General features: G+C 43.6%; 1 protein-coding gene across 11 annotated transcripts; it reads left to right on the top strand.

Moving 5' to 3' along the window:
• Positions 1–1,134: 1,134 nt before the first annotated feature.
• Positions 1,135–20,632, top strand: LOC117138971 (serine-rich adhesin for platelets). Of its 11 annotated transcripts, XM_033301025.1 has the most exons (14): positions 1,135–1,673; positions 4,208–4,454; positions 4,742–4,990; positions 5,069–5,312; positions 5,428–6,377; positions 6,435–7,368; positions 15,261–15,669; positions 16,209–16,241; positions 16,344–16,511; positions 17,322–17,474; positions 17,635–17,672; positions 18,589–18,610; positions 18,899–18,907; positions 19,347–19,440. In XM_033301025.1, exons 1-14 carry the CDS (start codon positions 1,170–1,172, stop codon positions 19,350–19,352), a joined length of 3,966 nt encoding a protein of 1,321 aa, XP_033156916.1. In that variant the 5' UTR covers positions 1,135–1,169; the 3' UTR covers positions 19,353–19,440. The 11 variants fall into 11 exon arrangements, with proteins under 11 accessions (XP_033156916.1, XP_033156917.1, XP_033156912.1 ...); XM_033301026.1 differs by lacking the exon at positions 18,899–18,907; XM_033301027.1 differs by lacking the exons at positions 1,135–1,673; positions 16,209–16,241 and adding an exon at positions 2,972–3,681 and having other exon boundaries at positions 16,344–16,496.
• Positions 20,633–20,779: the final 147 nt, after the last annotated feature.

Here is a 20,779-nt window from a genome sequence, read left to right as displayed (position 1 = left end):
TACCAAATAAGCCCTGTCACTCAGATGGCATTGGCAAAATGCATTTCCTGCTTAAATTCATTATTGAACAAATGGTGTTATCGAGTGGTGGCGAAGCCGGCGACCTAGTGGATATGGCTCGATCCGGCGCGAAGGACCAAAGGCACAAAGGGCAGCCCCATTGAGTGCACCGACGCGTCGACGGCTCCCGTTGGGTGTAAATTTTGTTATGCGGCAAATACGCCATAAAGCTACGGAGCAGTAGCTCCAGGATGAGGACCAGGATAAACACGAGGAAGAGGATAACCAGGAGGTAGGGGGTTGGTGAGATCCCTGCTTGCAGCCCAGGTCTTCAGTTTTCCCAAAGGCTGCCTGCATTTGCGTGAATACGTATGCCTTTTCCCTCTGTTAGCCGTCCTCTGTTCTACTCCCCTCATTCGCACAGTGCATTCGGAGGTATGAAAGAAGTTTGGGCCCGTGCCCGGATCCCGGATCCTGGGGTTCGTCCGTTCCCACTCGTCCGCGTTGTGCATGTGCGGCACTCTAATAAAATTTAATAAAAAACGTGCAGCGCGGCATAATGCAATGGCAATGGACTAGCCCAAGGGGTTTGGTGTTCGGGGCACCGGTTTGTTATTGGGTTTGGGGTTTCGTTGGGGCAGTTGTGGGGGGTGTTTGGTGGCTTGGCGGTACAGGTGTATCATTACCAGCACGCCAACCGCAAGCCAGACAAGCTCACAGCATATCAATATGCCGTGCGGGGAGATTCTTATGACCAACCTACTCATTTGAATCTTCTCATGAACTCATTTCTATGTGGAAAAAACCCAGTCTTTTATTTAAGCTTCATGCTATTTCATCCAATTCACTAGTATACCTTAAAGGAAAGATATAGTACCTAAAATATAATATAAAAATAAACCTTTAAATCGTACACTTCAGAAACATAAAGGGTTTCTATTGATTTGATTGACATTTTACTTCAATCTTTGACCCATTTAAGCAAGACCTATTGTCTTTCATTATTCAAATGTCAGTTTGATAAGGAAATGACAGGAGTTATTACGACTTGAGAAGCCCCAAATCGCTGACGCATTTTGGTAATATTTTGTTGTTATTTTTTCTTTTTGCAGTTCGAAGAGAAGGAGAATTTCGCGAAGCAGGAGGAGCACAAGACCACAAAAGATGCCATGGGCAAGTGTGTCTCCCGGCAGTCGGCTCCGCTCCACGAACTCGCATCCCCAGACGCGCAGCATCATCAATCTGTATTGACAATCGCACTGTCCCACGAAGATTTGGCCCAGGCACACAAAATCTGGCAACGGTTGACAGGGAGTAATGAATACATTGCAGCCGGGCCAACCTCCCAGCAGGAGGAGGAACCCTTTTATTACACTATAAGCCGGCAAAGGCAACCGGAGCAGCAGCAACAGCGGGAGCAGGAGCAGGAGCAGGAGCAGGCCGTGTTGCACATCGAGTCCCTTTACAATGATGCCGCCATCGCCCCAGCGGAACCAGTGACATCAGCCACCGAACCGGAGTACTCCACTTGCCAGGAATTCCTGCTGCACGAACTGCTGCAGGTCATCGAGGAGCATGCAGCCACCACCTCCGCGACCAACCACATCCTGAATCAGTCCCGAATCAGGCCAGAACCTCAATTACCCGTCGAGAACAACGGCTGGCTGGCGTTGGTGAGTAATATTGATAAATGTTTACAACTCACTTGAGGCTTCTGGCGTGGCACCATCAATGAGTTGCGTGCTCCGGGCGGCAAAAGTTGAGTCTGGCGAAAAGGTGGTGCCACCGATTGTGGGTCAACAATCCATTCTGCTGCCAGACTATTGTCATTCTCGATAGCCATTGTTTCGGGACGAAAGTGAAATAGGATTGCTGTGGGATGTTCTAATATAAACATAACGAAATCCAAACTCAAATGGTGGTGTAAAGAAAATATTCAGAACTAAAAGTTCTGCTTAATATATAACTTTACCTACCTATTTTCTGACTAAACATCCTGTCACTTCGAAACATGTAACAAACTCAATTATAAGGAGTCAGTACATTTTGTATGCATATATAAAAGTCAATGTAATAAGGAAATTTAGGTTTAACAACCCAAGGCCTTGATTCACTTTCTCGAAACACTTGCCACCGCCTTTCCCTTCGAATTTTTGGCTTACATATTCATATTCCTTTTCTCCCAAGGCTTATTACAAGGTAATTTAACATAAACAAGCTAGTAGGTGAGAGAGGAGGAAATGGCTGTCAGAAATGGCCCCCTCGCCACATATCATCTTTCATACTTAAACGAGGCACTTTATCCCTTCCTTCCCATCAGCAATTGACCTTAACCAAATTTTATTTTACTTCGCTAATGTCTCATGGGGCTTATTACACCTGAATTTTACATGATTCACTAAATACACGTATGAAAGAAAGGAAAATCAAGCCTAAGCAACACTGTTTAGAAAATATGGGAAAGCAAAAGATAAGTTTACAATTTAAAATATTAAATTTAAAGACATATATAGATGCACTTAAATGATAACATGTGCTGTATTCAACGCTGTATTTACCATATTTGTTAACTGAAAAGGGTTACTATTAAGGTTAAATTATACCTTTTTCTAAAAAATCCTGAACGGGTTTTGTAATGGTTTTCTAAGTTTAATATCTTAGGAATTGTAAAAGTGTCATTACATTATCTATTGTACATCAATTTCCACATAAATTTTGGTTCTGTACCCGACTAAGCAGCATGTCAGCCGCTAGGTGGCGCCATAGTAAGCCACCCCCGATTTTCGACCATTTTCTGCGAACAGCCACTTGTTTTTCCTTTTTCTGCGCATGAGCGAACACTGGGAAACTCTCTCCGACTCTCTGTCTATTTTCCATTTTCTCCCCCTGTGGTCAAGCTGAAAAGAGTGTAACGACCAGACCCACCACAAGAACGTAGGGAAACCCAATTGCTCCGTGAGAATTTTCAGCTCATTCAATTTTCCGTTTGCCGTGCTTTCGCAAGTGAAAATTCGTCGCCACTCTGCCGCAGCAGAAAAAACCTCAGCAAAACTATATAGAAAAAAAAAACAGCAAAACTAACAACAAAATCAGGAAAACAATTGCAAATAGAAACGTGCCATATAATTGCGAAAAACGTTTGCATAACGTGAGGCGTTGAAAAGTGCGAGCAATCTGCGAAAGATTTTTCCAGCAAGCCGTGTGGATTTTCAAGGACCCCCGTGTGGGTGTACCACTGGCAGGTACTCGCTGTGTATCTGTGTGTGCGGCTCAAGTGCAATTATAAATGGCGTAATTTGTGCGCCGTGGCGGCCGTGTCATGAACATAGCCGAACCAGTGCATCCTAGAGTGGACCTATACTGTACCAGGATCAAGACGACTCCGCGGGGGCGCAGCAAACGGACGGAGGCTCGCCGGAAAAGCGAGTTCCTTCGCCGACAACACGCAAAATGGATGAATGCGACAACCCAGTCGTCGTCTCACTAGGAAAACTCACATCACAGCAGCTGAACGAGGGGGTCGCCGAGCCGAGCGCGGAAAATTCGGATCAGGAGCAGGCACTTTGTGACTACAAAGAGCCGAACATCGATGATAAGGAAGCACTCCTCGAGCAGGACCTTCACAAATCATCAGTCGAGGAGGACGCAGCCAACGACGCGGAAGTCGAGGCAGTCATCATGGTACCGCAAGAAAAAATACAATTTTAAATGGTCGTTTGGAGATTCGCTTCTTATATAGAAAAATTGGCTTTTTAGAACAGCACACACATCGCAATAATATCTTATAGATAGTTCCTTGTTTCGGATAAAGTATCTCGTTAAAGTTTCTTTCTGTCTTCGTATAACTATTGTGTTATATTTGATTACCAAGTTAAATTAAGTGAATCCTACGTAAAGTCTCGTATTTCTCGATACAAGCCATTCAGATACATCTCGTATATAGGCTACCATATTGATAGTAATCATGATTCCATGAAAAGTATCTCGCAGATATGTAGTTATTGTTCGTAGAACCGAGTGACTCATGTAGTTAGCTAATAGTTGTGTATGCTATTGTGTGTTGTCTCTTGTTAGGGAAGTCCTCGAGGCTCCATTGTTTCCATGTGCCTCTCATCTGTGCTGACCCGATTTGCAAATGTGTTTCGCTTTCATCCTAATCGCTTTTCCTCTAACCCCTTTGCCTCCTCCATTTTTTCCGTGTTCCCAGGGACAGGCGGAGAGCAAGAAGCAGGGCAGCAAGTCGGGTCGCCGCCAGCACAATGGCAACGGAAATAGTAATGGCAATCCCACGGAGGCGATGGAACAGAATCAGACGGTGCACACCAAAGGCACCGCAATGTCCTTTGGCTTCCGCAAAAAGCTCAATGGGACGCCCAAGAAGTTCAAGAAGCTCCTGGAAGGCGGCGACAAAAGCGCAACTCGCACAGACACAAAGGATGACAACGGAAATGCAGGTGGGTGGCGTGCACCATTTTCTTGGTAATAATAATTGCAAATTTTACTAACCGGGTGGTTAAATACCATTGTGACTTAGCCACCCTTATTTTATAAAAGAGCATTTAGTTTGTTTTCTCTAATTGGGGGAAGTGTAGAAGCTAAGGCCTTGTTAAATGCCAAAAAAAAAAAGCGACCAAGCATTATGGCTTTTTAATTTGGCGACAATTTGGCCAATTTAACAATGGGTTGACATGCCAACAATTCATCGGAATCGTCTCCCTTCTACTCCTCTTCCTCGCACCAGCTGTTCCCATTCACTTCGAGAAAGTAGGCGCCGCCGCTGTCCAGAAAGCTGGGACTTTGGCGACAGGTGCGGCCGGCGGACGTTTCGGTTATCGTGGGGCGGTGCCACGCCCCTCCTCTGCAGGCTTCACTGCGCCCAGTGAAGATTCCGAATCGGAATCGATGGCCAATGCCCAGAACAACATCAACAACAACAATAACAATAATAATGGACGTGGAGCGGAGAATGGTCCGGTGTTGGTGAGCAATTGTGAGTATCTGCTGGTTGCAAAAATAAAATAGAACTTTCATCCAATCAAATACGAAACTACATTCGATTTTCCCGCAGTGAAACGCCGCTCCAAGAGCGCACACGCCGGACGATCCGGCGATGGGGAGCCCAAAATAGCCCAGCCCAAGACGCTGACGTTCAACCTGAATCAGAACACCACCATCGAGTACCAGCGGCGTCAGTTCTTCGGCGAGATCGCGGACGAAACGTCGGGTTCCGCATCCGGATCGGGAACGGGATCGAGAGCCATACAGCCGAGATATAACTACAACAACCTGGCCAGCATGCATGCCAATGTCATGTGAGTAACCCGGATACAGGATATACCTCATATATACGAATGATTCTAGAAAACAAAAAAAAAGTAACTGTGTGCCTGTGTAAGGAGAATAAACCAATTTTCTGCACTTTTCCAGAGTTCGCCCCACACCGCGACCCACTCCAGCCAGCTATGCCAAGTTCACCCTGCAGACAGTGAGCCTGCCCAGGCCGGAGTACCCGGTGGCCATCAGTTTGACAGCCACCACACCAACCACGCCCAGCAGCAGTGTGCAGTCACCCGTGCCCGCCCATTCGACAGGTGCCAGGGCCAAGGACATTTCGACCAGTTCCAGGCAACATCCTTTGACTTCAGTCCATGTCCAACCACAGTCGCGTCATCTTGACCAGAAGAGCGTGAAGCAGATAACGAATAACTCCACGCGACGAGGATTCTCGGGAAGCAGGGAGATTAGCGCCGATTCTGGGATAGCCAGCATGGACATGGCTTTGGACAGCAGCTCGGGAAGCTCGGTGGGTTCCAAGCGGAGTCGAAGCAGGCCAAGGAACCTGAAGATGGTGATGAGTGGACGGCACACATTCGAGGTGCGCGATGCGGATGATCCGCCATCCAGTGAGTCCAACTCGTTTGTGGAACCGCTGGCATTGCCAAAGTTACCCACTGATGGCAGTCAGAGTATTCCACTGCCATTACTGGGCTTGGTGCGATCCAATACGGTGTTGAGTCGGGAGTCTTACGAGCGACGTCAGGCGGAAACTCCAGGATCCCAGGATCAGCAGGATTCGGAAAAACCCAAGACCAGCGGCTCCGATGAAAGCGAGAGTGTGGATGAAGAGAAACTCTACTTGGACTCGTCTACCTCCGAAAAGAGTGCCAAACATCAGAGCCAATCGTCAGTGGCCTCCACTTGGCGTCACCAGGCGGGTGAATCTCTGGCCGCCCAGGATTGCAGCAGCATGAGCATGAGCATCAGTAGCGACACCCACGCCCCGGAAAATCCGCGCGATAATGACAAGGAGGAGGACATGTCCTTGGGTCTGGATGAGATCAGACTGATCAACACCGACATGCAGTTTAGCACAATCTGTAAGTGTTTCGTTTGGTTATTGGCTTTATTTTTGAATAACCTTTAATCCTTACCAGCTTCAATGACGGAAACTCCACCCAAAGTGGGTCAGGAGTCCCTGCTCAATCTCCACCTGGTGGACAATCGGGAGGCAGGCACCTCGCGTCCCCGCTCCTTCAACAATGCTCTTAATGAATCCAAGTTTGCCGAGCTGGCTCTGGCCAGTAGTAGTTGCCTCCTGTTGGATGATGAGACATCGCCCACAGATAGTTTGGTCAGCAGCACCGAGGATTCCGAGGAGGCGGGTGGCAAGTTGCAGAAGCACAAGCTCAATGAGGAGCGTCAGCAGAAGGATATCGATGACATCGACATAGATGATATTTCACCGGTTCTCGAACTGGATCTGGATCCTCCAGGTGGCCGAAGTCCCATTTCTCCTGGCACTCCAACTCATGCATCTCATTCCCTTTCTTTGGGTTCGGATTGTGGAAATCTCATAGATGATGAGATTGCCGATCAGCCAGCTCTGCTGTGCAACAGTGAAGCCCATGAGGTGGCCACCGATACGCCCACATTGATGGAAACCCTTACCCACACGCAAACAGGATCCCTGAGATCCTTGAAGAGTCAGTCGAAGGCACGTACCGCCTTGCAGCAGGCCATCGAGTTGAGTTTGCGGACTCCGGCTGCGGTGCGAAAGGCAGTTATGGATCGAGCCGAATCCTTGGATACTCTATCGCCCTGCGAATCCATTTGCTCCGATGACCTGATGATGGACTTCGATATGAACAGCAGCGTGGACTCCATCGATCACATGGCCAATTCAATGGGACGCAGTCGCAGTGGCTCGGATCTTCACAAGATTGGTGGTCAGGAAATCGATCCCATGCAGGCGGAAACTGAGGCGGAACTTCTATCCGAGTTGGAGCGCAGGGGCAGTGATGTGATGAAGGAGCTCAATACTTTGCTGCGAGGAAGGAGGCAGCGCGGAGGACCAAGGGAGAGGATTAGGTGAGTTCTGACTTAAGTTTAATAGCTAGAATTTTTCTGTATTGGGTTTACTTCATTACCCAATGAGTAATCAAACCTAAAGTGCATCATAAAATGTTCGAAGTGATCCATTTCCAGAAATAAGGTCGAGAGTTCATACCATATAATATATATTTCAGATGACCTCTCTTAACTCAGTATCTGAACTACAAATTGACCTGAAAATGTGGTTTCACGCTCTCAGAAACCAATCCTGCCGCCCTGAATTTGTATCCGATAAAAGCATTTCAGTATTTTGGAATAATTTCCAATTCCCCTACCTATGCAAAGCTAATTGAATTGGCTGCATCGGGTCAGAAATGCGCTGGCGGTATCGCTTTGAATTGCCTTTGATTTGGTTTTATTAGCTCTTCAGTTGGCAGTTGGCCAGCGAATGTTGGAATATTATTAAGTGCATTTTCCCGACAGTTTTCCCCCCCCCTCACAACCAACCCAATTTCACTCGAGGTGCTGCAAATCAATCAGCAGCCTCTCCCCTTTTTTAGCGCAGGTTGCCTCTCTCTTTTTGGCTGCCCGACAAATTTCAGCCGGCCGGTAAGTGATTACTCAAGTTAGCCCTAGAAAGGCAGAGATATACGACTAACTTCGGGGTAGCAAATAAATTAAATCAAAATTTAAAGAAATATTAAAAATAATTACAAATTTTACAATACCTTTTAAACGTTTTAAATTCCTTAATATCAATTGAATAAATTGGCAAGTATATAAGTATAAACTGCCTATAGTTTTCAAAATATAGTAACCATTAAATCACCTGCTCCAACCTGGTGTTAATGTGATTTAACATGCAAATCCAGAAACATTCAACCATTGATTTAACGACCAAAACAAACAGAGAGCGAATCCCACGTGTTTGCCTGTTTGTCTACTCGGTTGTGTTTGCCAAAAGGGCACTCTGGGGTTAATCAAATGCAATTTACTTTGGCCAGCTCACAGCTTTGGCATGGCACGCCCTTATCCCCCTCCCCCCCTTGGGCACTGCCCCTTTTTATTTTAAGGGTAAATGGAAATCGAAATGGAAATTGAAATTAGCCCAAAATTAGACAGACATCAGTGGGAAAAAGGACAGGTTGGAACTCACAGGTTCGCCTTTATGTTTGCTGAAGTTGGCAAAGGTTACGCTGCTCCATTGGCGTCTCCATCATCCCCATCCACTCGACATTCCCATTGCAGTTCCCGTACCGTTGTCGGTTCCAATTGCCGTGTTTTAGCGCCGGCTACCAGAAAGAGAAGGGGCTATCCATTGGGGCATGTTTATGGGCCAAAAAGCGCTGCAGCCAGCAACTGCAACAACTGCAACTCTTCGTGGGCCTGGTGCATTCTGGGCGAAGCCAAAGCCAAAGACGCGACCAAACGGCAACGGCACTTGGCATTTCCAATTGTCTATGCCTCCCCCCCATCACCAGTCACCACCTTCCCATTTCACTGCACTGGAAAAATATTAAATTTATTAAATATAAATACTGTTGCAATACACACAAGATAATATTACTTCATCATTTGAAGCATTAACCTATATACCAGTCACAACTTTATCTTCTGATATAAACTCTCTTCTCTCTTAATAATCCAAAGTTAGTTAAGTTAGTTTAAACTTTTTGTCAATGTCTAAGATTGTTTTCAATTCAAAGCTAAGCGAATCAGCTATTTTTAGTTCAAACAGATATTGTTAACTTTTTGTTCTCCGTGTGGCGTTCCCGTCTCCATCTATGGGAGCTCCAGACTGAGTCTTGGCTTTCTGGCCAAATCGTGGTCGTAGTTAAGATAACATTTTGACTTTGGCCAGAGACTTGATGGCGAGTGCCGCATTCTTTTGTCATGGCAACGAACCAGCGCAACAGTCACAACAGCAATTCCAGCAACAACAACCGGCAACGGCACGACATCCACATCGATGGAGTTGTTTTCTGGCTCTAACCAAAAGTTGGGAAAAACTTTATTGCTAGGAAAAATCAATTGTCTGGCTAAAAGGCTGGTTAATATGTACATGTGTGTGTATGTGAACCTGTTTCGCAGCCAACAGCCAAATAACTGCAAAACGCCGCTGGCCATGGCTAAATGTGTGGTTGCGGTTTAACCTGTCACTCGATGGATCCAATAGATGCGCCTGCGTCGGGACATTGGCTTTCCTTTTACTTCAGTCTCCAGCCGACATTAGAAGGCCAATTTCGAAGTAGCCAGCTGCAGATACTTGCAGATAAAAAGAAAAACAACAAACCAATCACATGCAAAACCGCACTTGTGGATTAACCTTGAGACTGGCTTAGCCGCTTGGCCAGTGCATGAGTCATTACCTCCATCGCCTGCTCCGTGCCCTTCCAGCATCCAACAAAGTGCTGAATAAGCCCACTCAATCTGAGTTATTATGGCCTCTCTGTTAATCCGCTCACGCGGATGCAACAAGAGCCCCATTGTGATCCCCAATCTAGAGATACCGGGCGCATAAATATTATGGCCGCTGTTGCTCTGCCTTCCTTTCTTTATTCATTTTTCATTCAGCTAACAGCGTCTAACGGCTGTGCCCCACACACTCCAAGAACGTTAACAAAAGCGGACCATACCCACACGGTCAACTCTTTCGGCCCACCAGCAACATTCTTAACACTCGCTCATGTTGCTAGTGCAGGCGGTGATGTTGCTGGTGTTGCTAGTTGATGTTGCTGGTGCTGTTGTTGCTGGCGGGAACGGTGGGAAAACGGAACATTGGTAACAACAGCTAACAATTACAGTGGGGCTCATAACAGAAATGTTATTGATTATTAAAGTTTGCAAGAAGTTCTGATTAATTTATTGATTTATGTTTTCCTTATCCTAAACGATGTTAAAATGCCAAGAAATTCCAAGTAAATAGCTTTAGATTTAGTGACTTAAAGTATTTGGCTTTAAGATCAGGAAACTCTTGGTTTCGTCTTCCTCTATAACCCCTCGACTTATTTTCCTTTTAAGGAAGTTACGTACTTTGGCTGACATGAAATCTTGCAGCCCACTGTCGCGTTCCATTGCCATATAATACCACTCCATTGCCACTTGAGCGGTGGCTCCAACTTCGATTTCGGCTCCAGTATTAAACAAGATCTCAAAGCGTGCGGTTCGGTGCGGTTTATGAGTACTGTGCGGCCAGCTGTGCGAAATAATAAATTATATTCGTAATCCAATATCATTCCATCAGCAATATCGGTTTGAAAAAGCGCCGCCAATAAAGGCAATTGTAAATTGGTAAATTGTGCAAGAGCCGTTGTTCGAAAAGCGCGTGGGAGTTATTGCGTAGACCCATTTAATTGCTTTGTTAATAACCGAAACAAAACCAAAAAATCAAAAAAAAAAAGCTATAATAACCAAAAGCAAGAGCCAGTGACCGCAGGCAGTCGTCGCCTCCAGTGATACGCACTGTTGCCTCTTCCATGCCACAGATACATCTACTGCCTACCCATCCAAAGCTACAGACTCGGATACAGATACAGATTCAGCTGCAGATTCAGATACATATAGGCGGTCCAACGCCGACGCCAGCGAAAAACAACCAGCATTCATAACAAAAGACACGCCGCGGGCACAAGTGTCAATGAAACGAGCGTTTTGCCTGGGATACTTTTGGCATTTGGCCTAGACCCGCAGATTCGAGTGAGTAAAAAAGGGGTACGGTGGAGCTCCCATATCATGACCTTAAACAAACAAAGTCTTCATATTTCCTAGTCATGGAAAAGTTCGACTGAATTGTCACCTATATTTTATTATTATTATTATCTGCCAGTAGATAACAATATCAATATGTGTAGTGAATATGTTTTAGTTACTGTATTTCAACTGTCGTTGAGAACCGAAGTACAATACGTATTTACGAATGTGGCAGGGCTAACAAAGGCATACAGAAGCTACCGAAAGCCCAGAAACCTTAGCCAAGTGGTAGCCAAAGTGGGTGATGATTTCCGCTCTTAGCTTTGCGTAATTCGATATGCAACCAGGGGCAAAAAAAAAAGTAAAACAAAAACTTTAGGGAAGGGGTAGGCCCAACACAATGGGGCTAAAAAGTGTGTCACATGCAAATGCAGGCAACGTTTGGAAAATCTTTTGGAATTTGATGCCATAAACGTAACAATTACAGATATCAGGCACATAAAGAAGAAAAAAAGGGGGCAAGATGCGGGGTTTCGGGGGTCGAGGTGCCCCCTTTTATGGCTTTCCAGCCACTTCAAGTTCAGTTGCATTTGCGACGCGTTCAGGTTTTGGTTACGGATACGAGTACGGGTTCCCATCTCCATCGCATCGCATCGCCATCGCCATGCATAATTCAACAGAATGTTTGCCACACAAACTACGGACATACCATACCATCGAGTGCAAATACAGATACAGATAACTCTGCTGCTGCTCCAGCCTACCATCCTATCTACCTGTCTGCCTCAAAAGTGCTCCCCAACTCCAAATTCCCCAGTCCCAAACACACACTCTGGGCATATCCCCATCTTAACCATCGTTGATCATCATCCTCGACTCACACACTTGAAAAAAATAATATACCATTGAATATCTTGAAGATAATGCATTCAAGTTCACAGTTTGAAGCATAGGGAAAAACAGATGCTGTATCTAAGAAAGTTCTATTACCCAAAAGTATTGTCATTAGAATAAATTTGATAAGCAGTATTGACCTTTTTAAGAGGGCATACGTGAGTTAAGCTTTAAAAAATAGACTAACTGTGCATTTCGAACCCCTTAACTGATCTAAAATGATAATCTTCCGTCCAAGATCTAGTATTTCTCTGCGTGGAGGAACGGAGAACCCTGCGCATGCGCAGATACACACCGGATTCTCATCAGAGGCGGTCGTGTGAGAATGTTGGTTATTTCTTTATTTTTTATGGCCATTACCATTACTTGCGTGGATGGCAGCTCGCGCCCTCCCTCTTCAGGCCTCTAATGAAGCTGCCTTTCCATTTCCACTTCCCCTTCCTATGTATGTACGTATATAAGGATGGGTACCATACCATACCATACCACACCATACCATCTATGTGCAGCTCCAAAAGGTCTGCGACTCTATGACAAATGACGTTTTGCCGCACAAATTGATAAGTACCGTTGGGAAGTGAAGTTCGAGCAGTGCATGTCAACGCCTCAGCTCCGTGGATCGCTATATGACTATGATTATGATTACTTGTCATTGTTGGATGTCGACTGTTAACTGTTGCAGCTAGCCAAGTGAGCCAACTGAGCCAAGTTAGCGACAGTTGCCGTTGGCACTGGCGCGTGTGCAGCCTCAAATGAGGCACATTTGTACTAAATGTGTAGAAAGGTAGCTGAAAAGCAGGTGCGTAGCCATGGGGCTATTTTCAGGGGTTCGCGGCTCAGTTCTGTGGAAGACCTTATCGCCAGAAAAGAGAATTATGTGCTCAAATATTCAGCACGTACTGTTATCAAGTAGTATACGAAATGCTATCTAGATCTTATTTACAAATTTCGTGGTGAGTTACTTGAAAATTCAAAAGTATTTAAGATATATCAAAGGTACTATATAATTATCTTACATTTTATTTATAGCTTTAATTGCTAGCCTAATTTTTATATTTACCAACAAACTTCCTTGGATTGAATAAGCCAGCATTGGCAATATCTCAAAATGAATCAGTTGATTAATGGTCTATATATATCGTTAAAGACACCCCCTTCGCTGCTCCCCTGTTGATATTTCCTTATATGAACATACATATAACTCCATTTGCTGCACTTGTTGCAATGACAGGCATTTTGTCGTCTGACAATCGGTTTGTTTTTATTTTATTTTTTCTTTTTTGTTTAGAGTTCGAAATATCCGGCAGTGCCGCCTGTGGAGTTTCGCTGAATTGAGTTGTGCAAAGTACTCGTATTGTTTTGATTTCGGTGAATCTCTTCAGACCTCAATTCTGCATTCATATTCATATTCATACTCGTAGTACAAAAACCGCATAAAGTTGGCGTGCGAAACTCGCAAAACATTTGGAATTTAGTGGCTGGTGTGTGTGGGATTTTGGAAAGTGTATGTTGGGTGTTTTATGATTTGGACATAATGTACACTTTAATTGCTTTTTTGTTTGGAAACACACGAGTGAGTCCATTTGAACTCTTGGTTGATTTTGCAAATGTACCGAAACTGTTTATTAGCTACAACAGCTATTGGCATTTAAAGTTTGTTTAATTTACGCAAACTAATGGCATTAGGCCAATAAGCAATTGTGGCAAAGCTATTAAATAAAAGTCATAAAACATAGTTAGAATTATGTTTATAAATGGGTTTCCTTTCAATTAGTTAGTATTCAATTAGTATTTGATATAGTATCTTACCTGATGCAATCAAAAGCATCGCAGCGGGAAATTTGCTTTTAATTAAAATGAAAAAGTGCTGAGAGCCTTCATAAAAAATGCCGACAAGCCCCATCATCTAGCGGTGAAAATAGAAGGGCTCCCCGGAACAATAAAAGATGCTTTCGTACTTTCATCGCCGCTCCAGATGAGCTGAAAATTGTTCACAGTCCATTTCGTGCGATTCGCGATCATCTTAATGTGGCCATAAACAAAGTTCACCGATTCAAAATATTCAAATTGCGCTGTGCCAGTTCCCTGGGGGCCAATTACTCTTGGATCTTCAGTTAGCCACGTGAACTCGGCTAATTAAGTTAGTGCAAACGAAAGTCCCACAGATTCCGTGGGATGCTCATATTAACTTTTATTGTCGTAATGGATCCACCAAACTAATATATCGTTATAATTGCTGGTATTAAAGACAGTATAGCTATTAACCTTCTCACATACTCGTACAAGCGTGTATAATCGAATGAGCTAACCAATTTTGAATGATTTTTCCTTTTGTTTGGCTTTTTGTTACCGTTTTCAACAGTTTGTTTAAATTATGCCGTGAAGTTTTTGAAACTGCGCATGTGTAAGAGCTGCCCACCATCCCCCCTTTTTCCCCCCTGCACTTTTTGGGCGTCTGCAACACGCAACAGTTGACTTTCACCAGCTGTAAGGCAGCCGCGTCTGTGGATTTATTTCCAGCATTCGTGTCGTGCAGGTTACCTCGCCACCTGACCCCCAATACCTCATTCCCTCCTGCCCATCCCAGCGATCCAAACCATCTTAATGACCCATTGACAACTGTGGAGCCGAGCATTACTCCTTTGGCCAGGCCCTAATCAATGGCATTTCACTTTCATTGCGACCGCGTTAATTGAAGCTGGCTAAATAATTGCAAAACTCACCCCCAAGACTGCAGTTACACTTGACAAATTAATTGCTAAGAAAGCATTTAATTAAATAAATGTTACCAATTCTATAGCAAGCATTACAATATTAATTACATGAAAAGTTGTAGAAGTTTGCTTCATTTGAAAACTAAGCCACAAGTTCTATTATATATATAGCATTTGATTTATAAAACTATATACCGATTTTGCCAAGTGTATTGTGGTCTGGTCTACAAAGTCTCCACACAGCTGTTGGTGGTCTGCGCATGTCGCGATTGTGTCATTCCCGCAGAGCAACAACATGGGGCACTAGAATCCAAAGATATTCGATTTGTCAGCTTGGACGATGTCGGAGGCGGATTCCGCCAGCAAGTGCTCGCCCAGTGGAGTGCGAAGGGTTCGGACGGATCTGAAGACGTCGGAGAATCGATTCCTGGGCAGCCAGCAGCGGACCAGCTCACCCATGACCATCAAGCAGCGACACATCCACTACCACTATGCCACCTTTATGGCCAGCAGTGCGCCGCAGGCCCACGAAACATATCACAGGCACTCTTTTGGATACTACCTATAAATAATTACCATGATATGGGTTTTACTGCTCAATTAATTAATAATGAAATGTTATTTTTTCAGCGCCCAATTGCCAGCGCGTGCCACCAGATTGCTGAACCGCTCACGTCTGCAGGACCAACAGCTCGCCGGCAACGATTCGGATAACAGCTTGAGGTCATCCCACAGCGGCGGAGCTTCGGCGGCGGCCAGGAAGCGCAGCACGGCCAACTCAAGGACCTCGTCGGGTTCCACGGCCAGCCTGCCCCGTCAGCGTCATCTGCAGCAGCAGCATCTGGGATTGGGTGGCGGAGCAGGAGGTGGAGGTGGTGGAGCCACTGCGTCCGGTACATCCACCCAGAGGTGCGGGGGAGAGCTGCACAGCTCGTCGGACGATCTAATGTTGTATGACAAGTCCTTCCGCAATGCGATGATCCAGGATGTGCTGCAGTTCAAGAAGCAGCTGCTCCGACTGCGGCGAATACTCCAGGAGGTAAGTTGGGGCTATGAATTAACATTAATTAAGATTAACTTGCTAAACAAATGGGGAGAAACAAAAACTGCACTCAACATAATAACAGAAAATCTTAAAATGATGCAAGAATGCCTCAATGACTTTCAAATGTTCATTTAAACAAAAGTTTTTGAGTTATTTTTCAAAATTTATATCTATAATCTATTAAACATCTATTAAATGAGACATTATAATTTTAGTAAATTTTAAATGATCCTGAATTTATGTAGATATATATAACATCTATATATTTCAATATTTCCTAAATTTATTTCCTGACTTCATGTAGATACAGATATCATCTTTATCTTTCAATCTTTTCTTACTTTATGTAGATATATAATTCAATCTTTTCTGACTTCCTGTAGATAGAGATAACATCTTTAAGTTATTATGTCTAAATTACTTAGCTAGGTACATTCATAGTTTTTCCTTTAAATTGCACTTTTCTTTTCCTCACATTTCCATGGCACACCCATCATAATCATCCACACTCACCATTCACTTGCACTCCAAAGCCCCAAAAGGAGCCAGATTTTGATTTGAAGCGGGTACGTCGCTGACTCCATTTAGTTGTGCCCAAGGCAATTTTTGCGTGGGAGGATTAGTGATGAGTGGAAAGTAACCTACTGGTTTTCATTGCCTCTCCCCAGACGGAAACGCTCAATCCCTTCGAGAACGACAACGTCCAGCTGTTCGCCGCCTGCGGATTGGACAGCAAGCAGCTGAATGACATCGATCTGGCCAGCCTGACCTCGTCCACGACGGAGGATCCGCTCCAGGAGCTATCGGATCTACGTAGACAGGTGGTTTACCTTCAGGTATTTGCACGTTTTTTGCATTTCGTTTGCTCGTTAAGCCGGGGGAACACGAAAACTGGGTCTCACAAATCGATCCGATCCAATTCGATCCGATGGATATCGATACGATTCGAAGCAGGACAAGAATTTTCTATCGCATTTTTACTATCTCGCTGTTGTTCTTTAATGTTTATTAGATACACGGAATCTTACTCCGTGTAGCATGTTACATATCCAATCATGAGATTACTATAACCATGCTTATTGTATATCTATCTTCAAATACAACATATACATTTTATATAAATACAGTCATAGTTTCGTGTTGATATTGCACTTTTACTTGATACCGAACACAGATCATACAAAATTCCTATAAATGAAAAGATCTTTCTTTCTTAGCATCAAAGGAGCAGAAAAAAGTCTTTAAAATGTTCACAATAGAATGTTTTAAAGATTTAATATGCTCCTTTGAATAGTACACTCCTTTATATACATTGTTAATAGCTGTTTAGTTTAAGTATATGCTTTGATTGAAAAAAACCAATTGGCCACTGAGTAAGCCAAAAGAAGAAGCTCTTATATAAATTAATGAAAGCATGACAGTCTTCAAAGCCAAAAACCAAACCAAGTTAGCATTTTGCCAACCTGCATATACGTATATATATATATATATATAGATATGATTTTCACACTCTCTGGCTTAGATACGTATAACCACTAGTGACCTTTCATGGCTCGCTCCACAAGAGTGAACTGACATTTACTGATCTCTGCCTCTCCATCTTACCTTCCAATCCAATCCCCCTGTCCATTCGCCTGCTCCTCCAGGGTCAAGTGGACGATCGTGATCGCACCATTCGCCTGCAGCGCGATCTCATCGAGCAACTGGAGGCCGAGAAGATGCAGAAGGCTTCGCACGGACCTGGATCTGGCGGGGATCAGGCCAAGGAGCTCATCAGCATGGCCACCCAAACGGAGCGGGTAAGTTTGGCCAACGCCACCGTGTAATATATCCATACATAGCATATGTGTTTGCACAACATTGACTAACCGAAGGCTATCGTCAATTGCAATTACAATTACGAATACAATTTCAACTTCAATTTCAATTTCAATTCCAATTCCGATTCCACTTTCACAGACACGACCACTTGCCATTGGTGCGGAGGGTTTGTCCAGGTAGGCAAACTTTCATGTTTCAATTTCGATTTCGGCCATATATGTACTTACTGCATTATTTACCTGTTTCGCTATTATTTCGTTACTGCATTTTATTGTGTTTCGGTTATTTAGTATAATACTTGTAATTTTTGGGGGCTTTTCATCAACCGCAGCTGTGTGGCCGCAAACTAACAAAACTAATACAAAACGCTGCCGCCTGTTGCAGCTCGTTAATGTTGCAAGTGCACTTGGGGAAAAGTTGATAGAAGTTAAATAACACCTCGTTATTACAAAGTAAACAAAAGAAAGAAATATTTAATAATGTTAACTTTAAATGGGATAGGCAGCACAGCAACATATGTTGATAAATCTTAAAACTGTGAACTAAAAATGTGCAACAATCTACAAGCTGTCATTAAAAGCGAAAGATACTTATTTTATTTGATTTTCAGTAAATTGATATTTTATTCTATTAAATTTAACATTTTTGTTATTACTTGTGAAGAAGTTAAAATCAATTTAGTTTGATTTTTTGTGTGTAGTTGCTGCTGGTCAGTTGGTGTTGCAAGTTGCAAGCTGCCGTTGCTGCTGGAATCGGTTTCGGCTGGCTTCACGCTCCGCTGGCATGCAAATCAGTTGGCCACTTTTTGCGGCTCTTGACGTTAATGGCAGCAAATTGCAATTGGAGCAGTCTAATTAGGGCCGATTCTGCAGTAGCTGCAGCTGAAAGCTGCAAATCTGCAACATCGAACGTGGCAGCAACAGGAGGCGGTATTACCATTTTGTTCAACTCTAACTAACAATAGACCAGATCTCGCCCCGATTAACCCATTTGAAAATTTCTTTCTTTCCCACTCGCAATGCTCCCATGGAACTTACAAACATATACACTGAAACAAACACCTCTTTCCACTCTAACCATTCCGCTATTTAGACTACAATTTGGGGAGCAACAGGTACTATTTTGTGATTTCATCCTAGCCATCATTGTGCTGTGTGCCATCAATCTTATATGTATACTACACCTAAGCTACAACTGTATAGATAATTGTAATTCGTGCACTTGAGAAACTAACCCAATGCCCAAAAGCATCCACTAACTACCATCGAATGATACCTAACTAAGCTTTAATCTATCTAAGATAACCGAGTTACTAAGCTTAGCTATAAGATCGTTACTAATTTGTCACTGAAAATTTAACACTGTTTGTGAAACGTTTTAATTGCATGCGGCAATTAATTAGAGTCCCAAGGTAATGCAAACTAAAAAATAAATAAACCACACGTCGAGAAGATGGGATGGGTCGAAAGAAAAATGTAACCTCGATGATTCAGATGAGTCATGAATCATAATGAATCATGAATCATAAGTAAACACAGTTGTTCCCCCAAAACGGGATTTTTTGTAAATTTAAACCAAAGCAGTCTATATTTATTTAAAATTCCGATTAAAAAGTTGAAATAAAAAACAACTATATCTTTTACTAAATCCAAGTACAGATATTTCAAAATATTAAAATAAAACTTGTTTTAAAATTTTGTAGAAATTTAAAAGCAGTTTAAATAGGTTTCCTTCCCATCTTCTCAACATTACTAATCTTTTTTGGCACGGACAAAAAGCTAATGGTTCCTCTCTAGAAAGTAAACTATTATCCTGGAACTGCCCACTAATCCTCATCTCTCTGTCCGCAGAAGTAAGCCCGAATATACCAGTTATACCACGCACTTTCCGATGCTCCACTTGCACGATTCCACGCTGGCAGCCACCACGATAATCCGTCATCACCAGAGCAACCACCACCAGCATGAGCAGCTCCAGCAGCAGCAGCAGCCGGAGAAATCCTGTCCAGCTCTCAGCCAGACCCGCCGGCACACCATTATCTCCACCACGCTGACCAATTACAATCAGCAGCTGGCGGCGGCATTTCCCGATGCCACGCGACGCTCCTCCATCGGCTGGGATACCACAGCGACCACGCCCACGCCGCATGGCAACGCCTCCAAGCCAGTGAGGATTACGCTGATCGGCGAGGCACTGCCGCTGCAGAGCAAGTCATCAACCGGATCGCTATGCTCGTCATCATCATCGTCGTCGTCCAACTCATCATCAACATCCTTGTTGGCCCAAAATGCCAATGTGGTCAAGATGCGCTATCCCAATGGCTGTCAGAGTGTCAAGAACGGATCGAGTGCCCATTATCAGCCGTTGTACAACAGCAACAAGATGACAAGCCCAACCGTAACTATAGTCTGATTTGGATACCAGTTTTCAGTTTTCAGTTATCGAACCCACAACTAATTTGTCTTCTGACTGGCGCTCCACTTGGAAGCACGGAATTCGTAATTGTGAAAATAGACCTAGTACAAGATCTTAATTATTGTAAGCGCCAATGTATTTGCATCTTAGCCAAGAGAAGAGCCCGGGAAAAGCAGTTTAGTAAAATATTTTCGTATTAAGCATACGTACTTTAAATATCTCCAAATATGTACTATGTGTATGTCCATTGCTTCAATATAATGTTAAACTTAAATTTAATCGTCTTTCTGCTGGCTTAGTTTTGGCTTCCAAATGAAACTTTGTTAGCCAGATAAACATACATTTAATAACCGCCAATCTGAGCATTTTCAAGAGCCTCCAAACGGAATAATACCCATTAGCACAAGGGCTATATACTCTTTGCATATGTATAATCTAAAGTAGATCCTAGTTAATTTTCCATTGTTACTTGTTTTTGCCTAAGTTTTAGTCTAAGCTAGTGAGTTTTTCTTGTTTCAATATTCCCATAATTTGTACAATATGTCTAATATGTCCAATCTCGCTAAAGAGGAGCAACATTGATAAGAGCAAAACAGAATATTTTTTCTCCAAGAGCACAATAATCGTCAAGTAATTAACCGATATTATATAACGCATACTGTATGTAAACCACTATTAAAGTTATAGAAAGTACCTATCAATAGAAAGAAAGATAAACTAGCGTGTGTGTTTGTTTGATTTGGAGGCATTTCACAGCTGTTGAGTGGACGGCCCTCTGCTCGAGATCCCATTGATGACGCCCCAAACCGGCTTGGAGCCCACTGCCTCCGCCTCCGCCTCCATCCAAACTGGATTTGCATTTCCATTC

The sequence above is a fragment of the Drosophila mauritiana genome, chromosome 3L (assembly GCF_004382145.1).
Source record: "Drosophila mauritiana strain mau12 chromosome 3L, ASM438214v1, whole genome shotgun sequence".
Classification (NCBI taxonomy): domain Eukaryota; kingdom Metazoa; phylum Arthropoda; class Insecta; order Diptera; family Drosophilidae; genus Drosophila; species Drosophila mauritiana.
The sequence above is the reverse complement of the archived record's forward strand: the minus strand, read 5'-3'. Positions and strand labels throughout refer to the sequence as shown.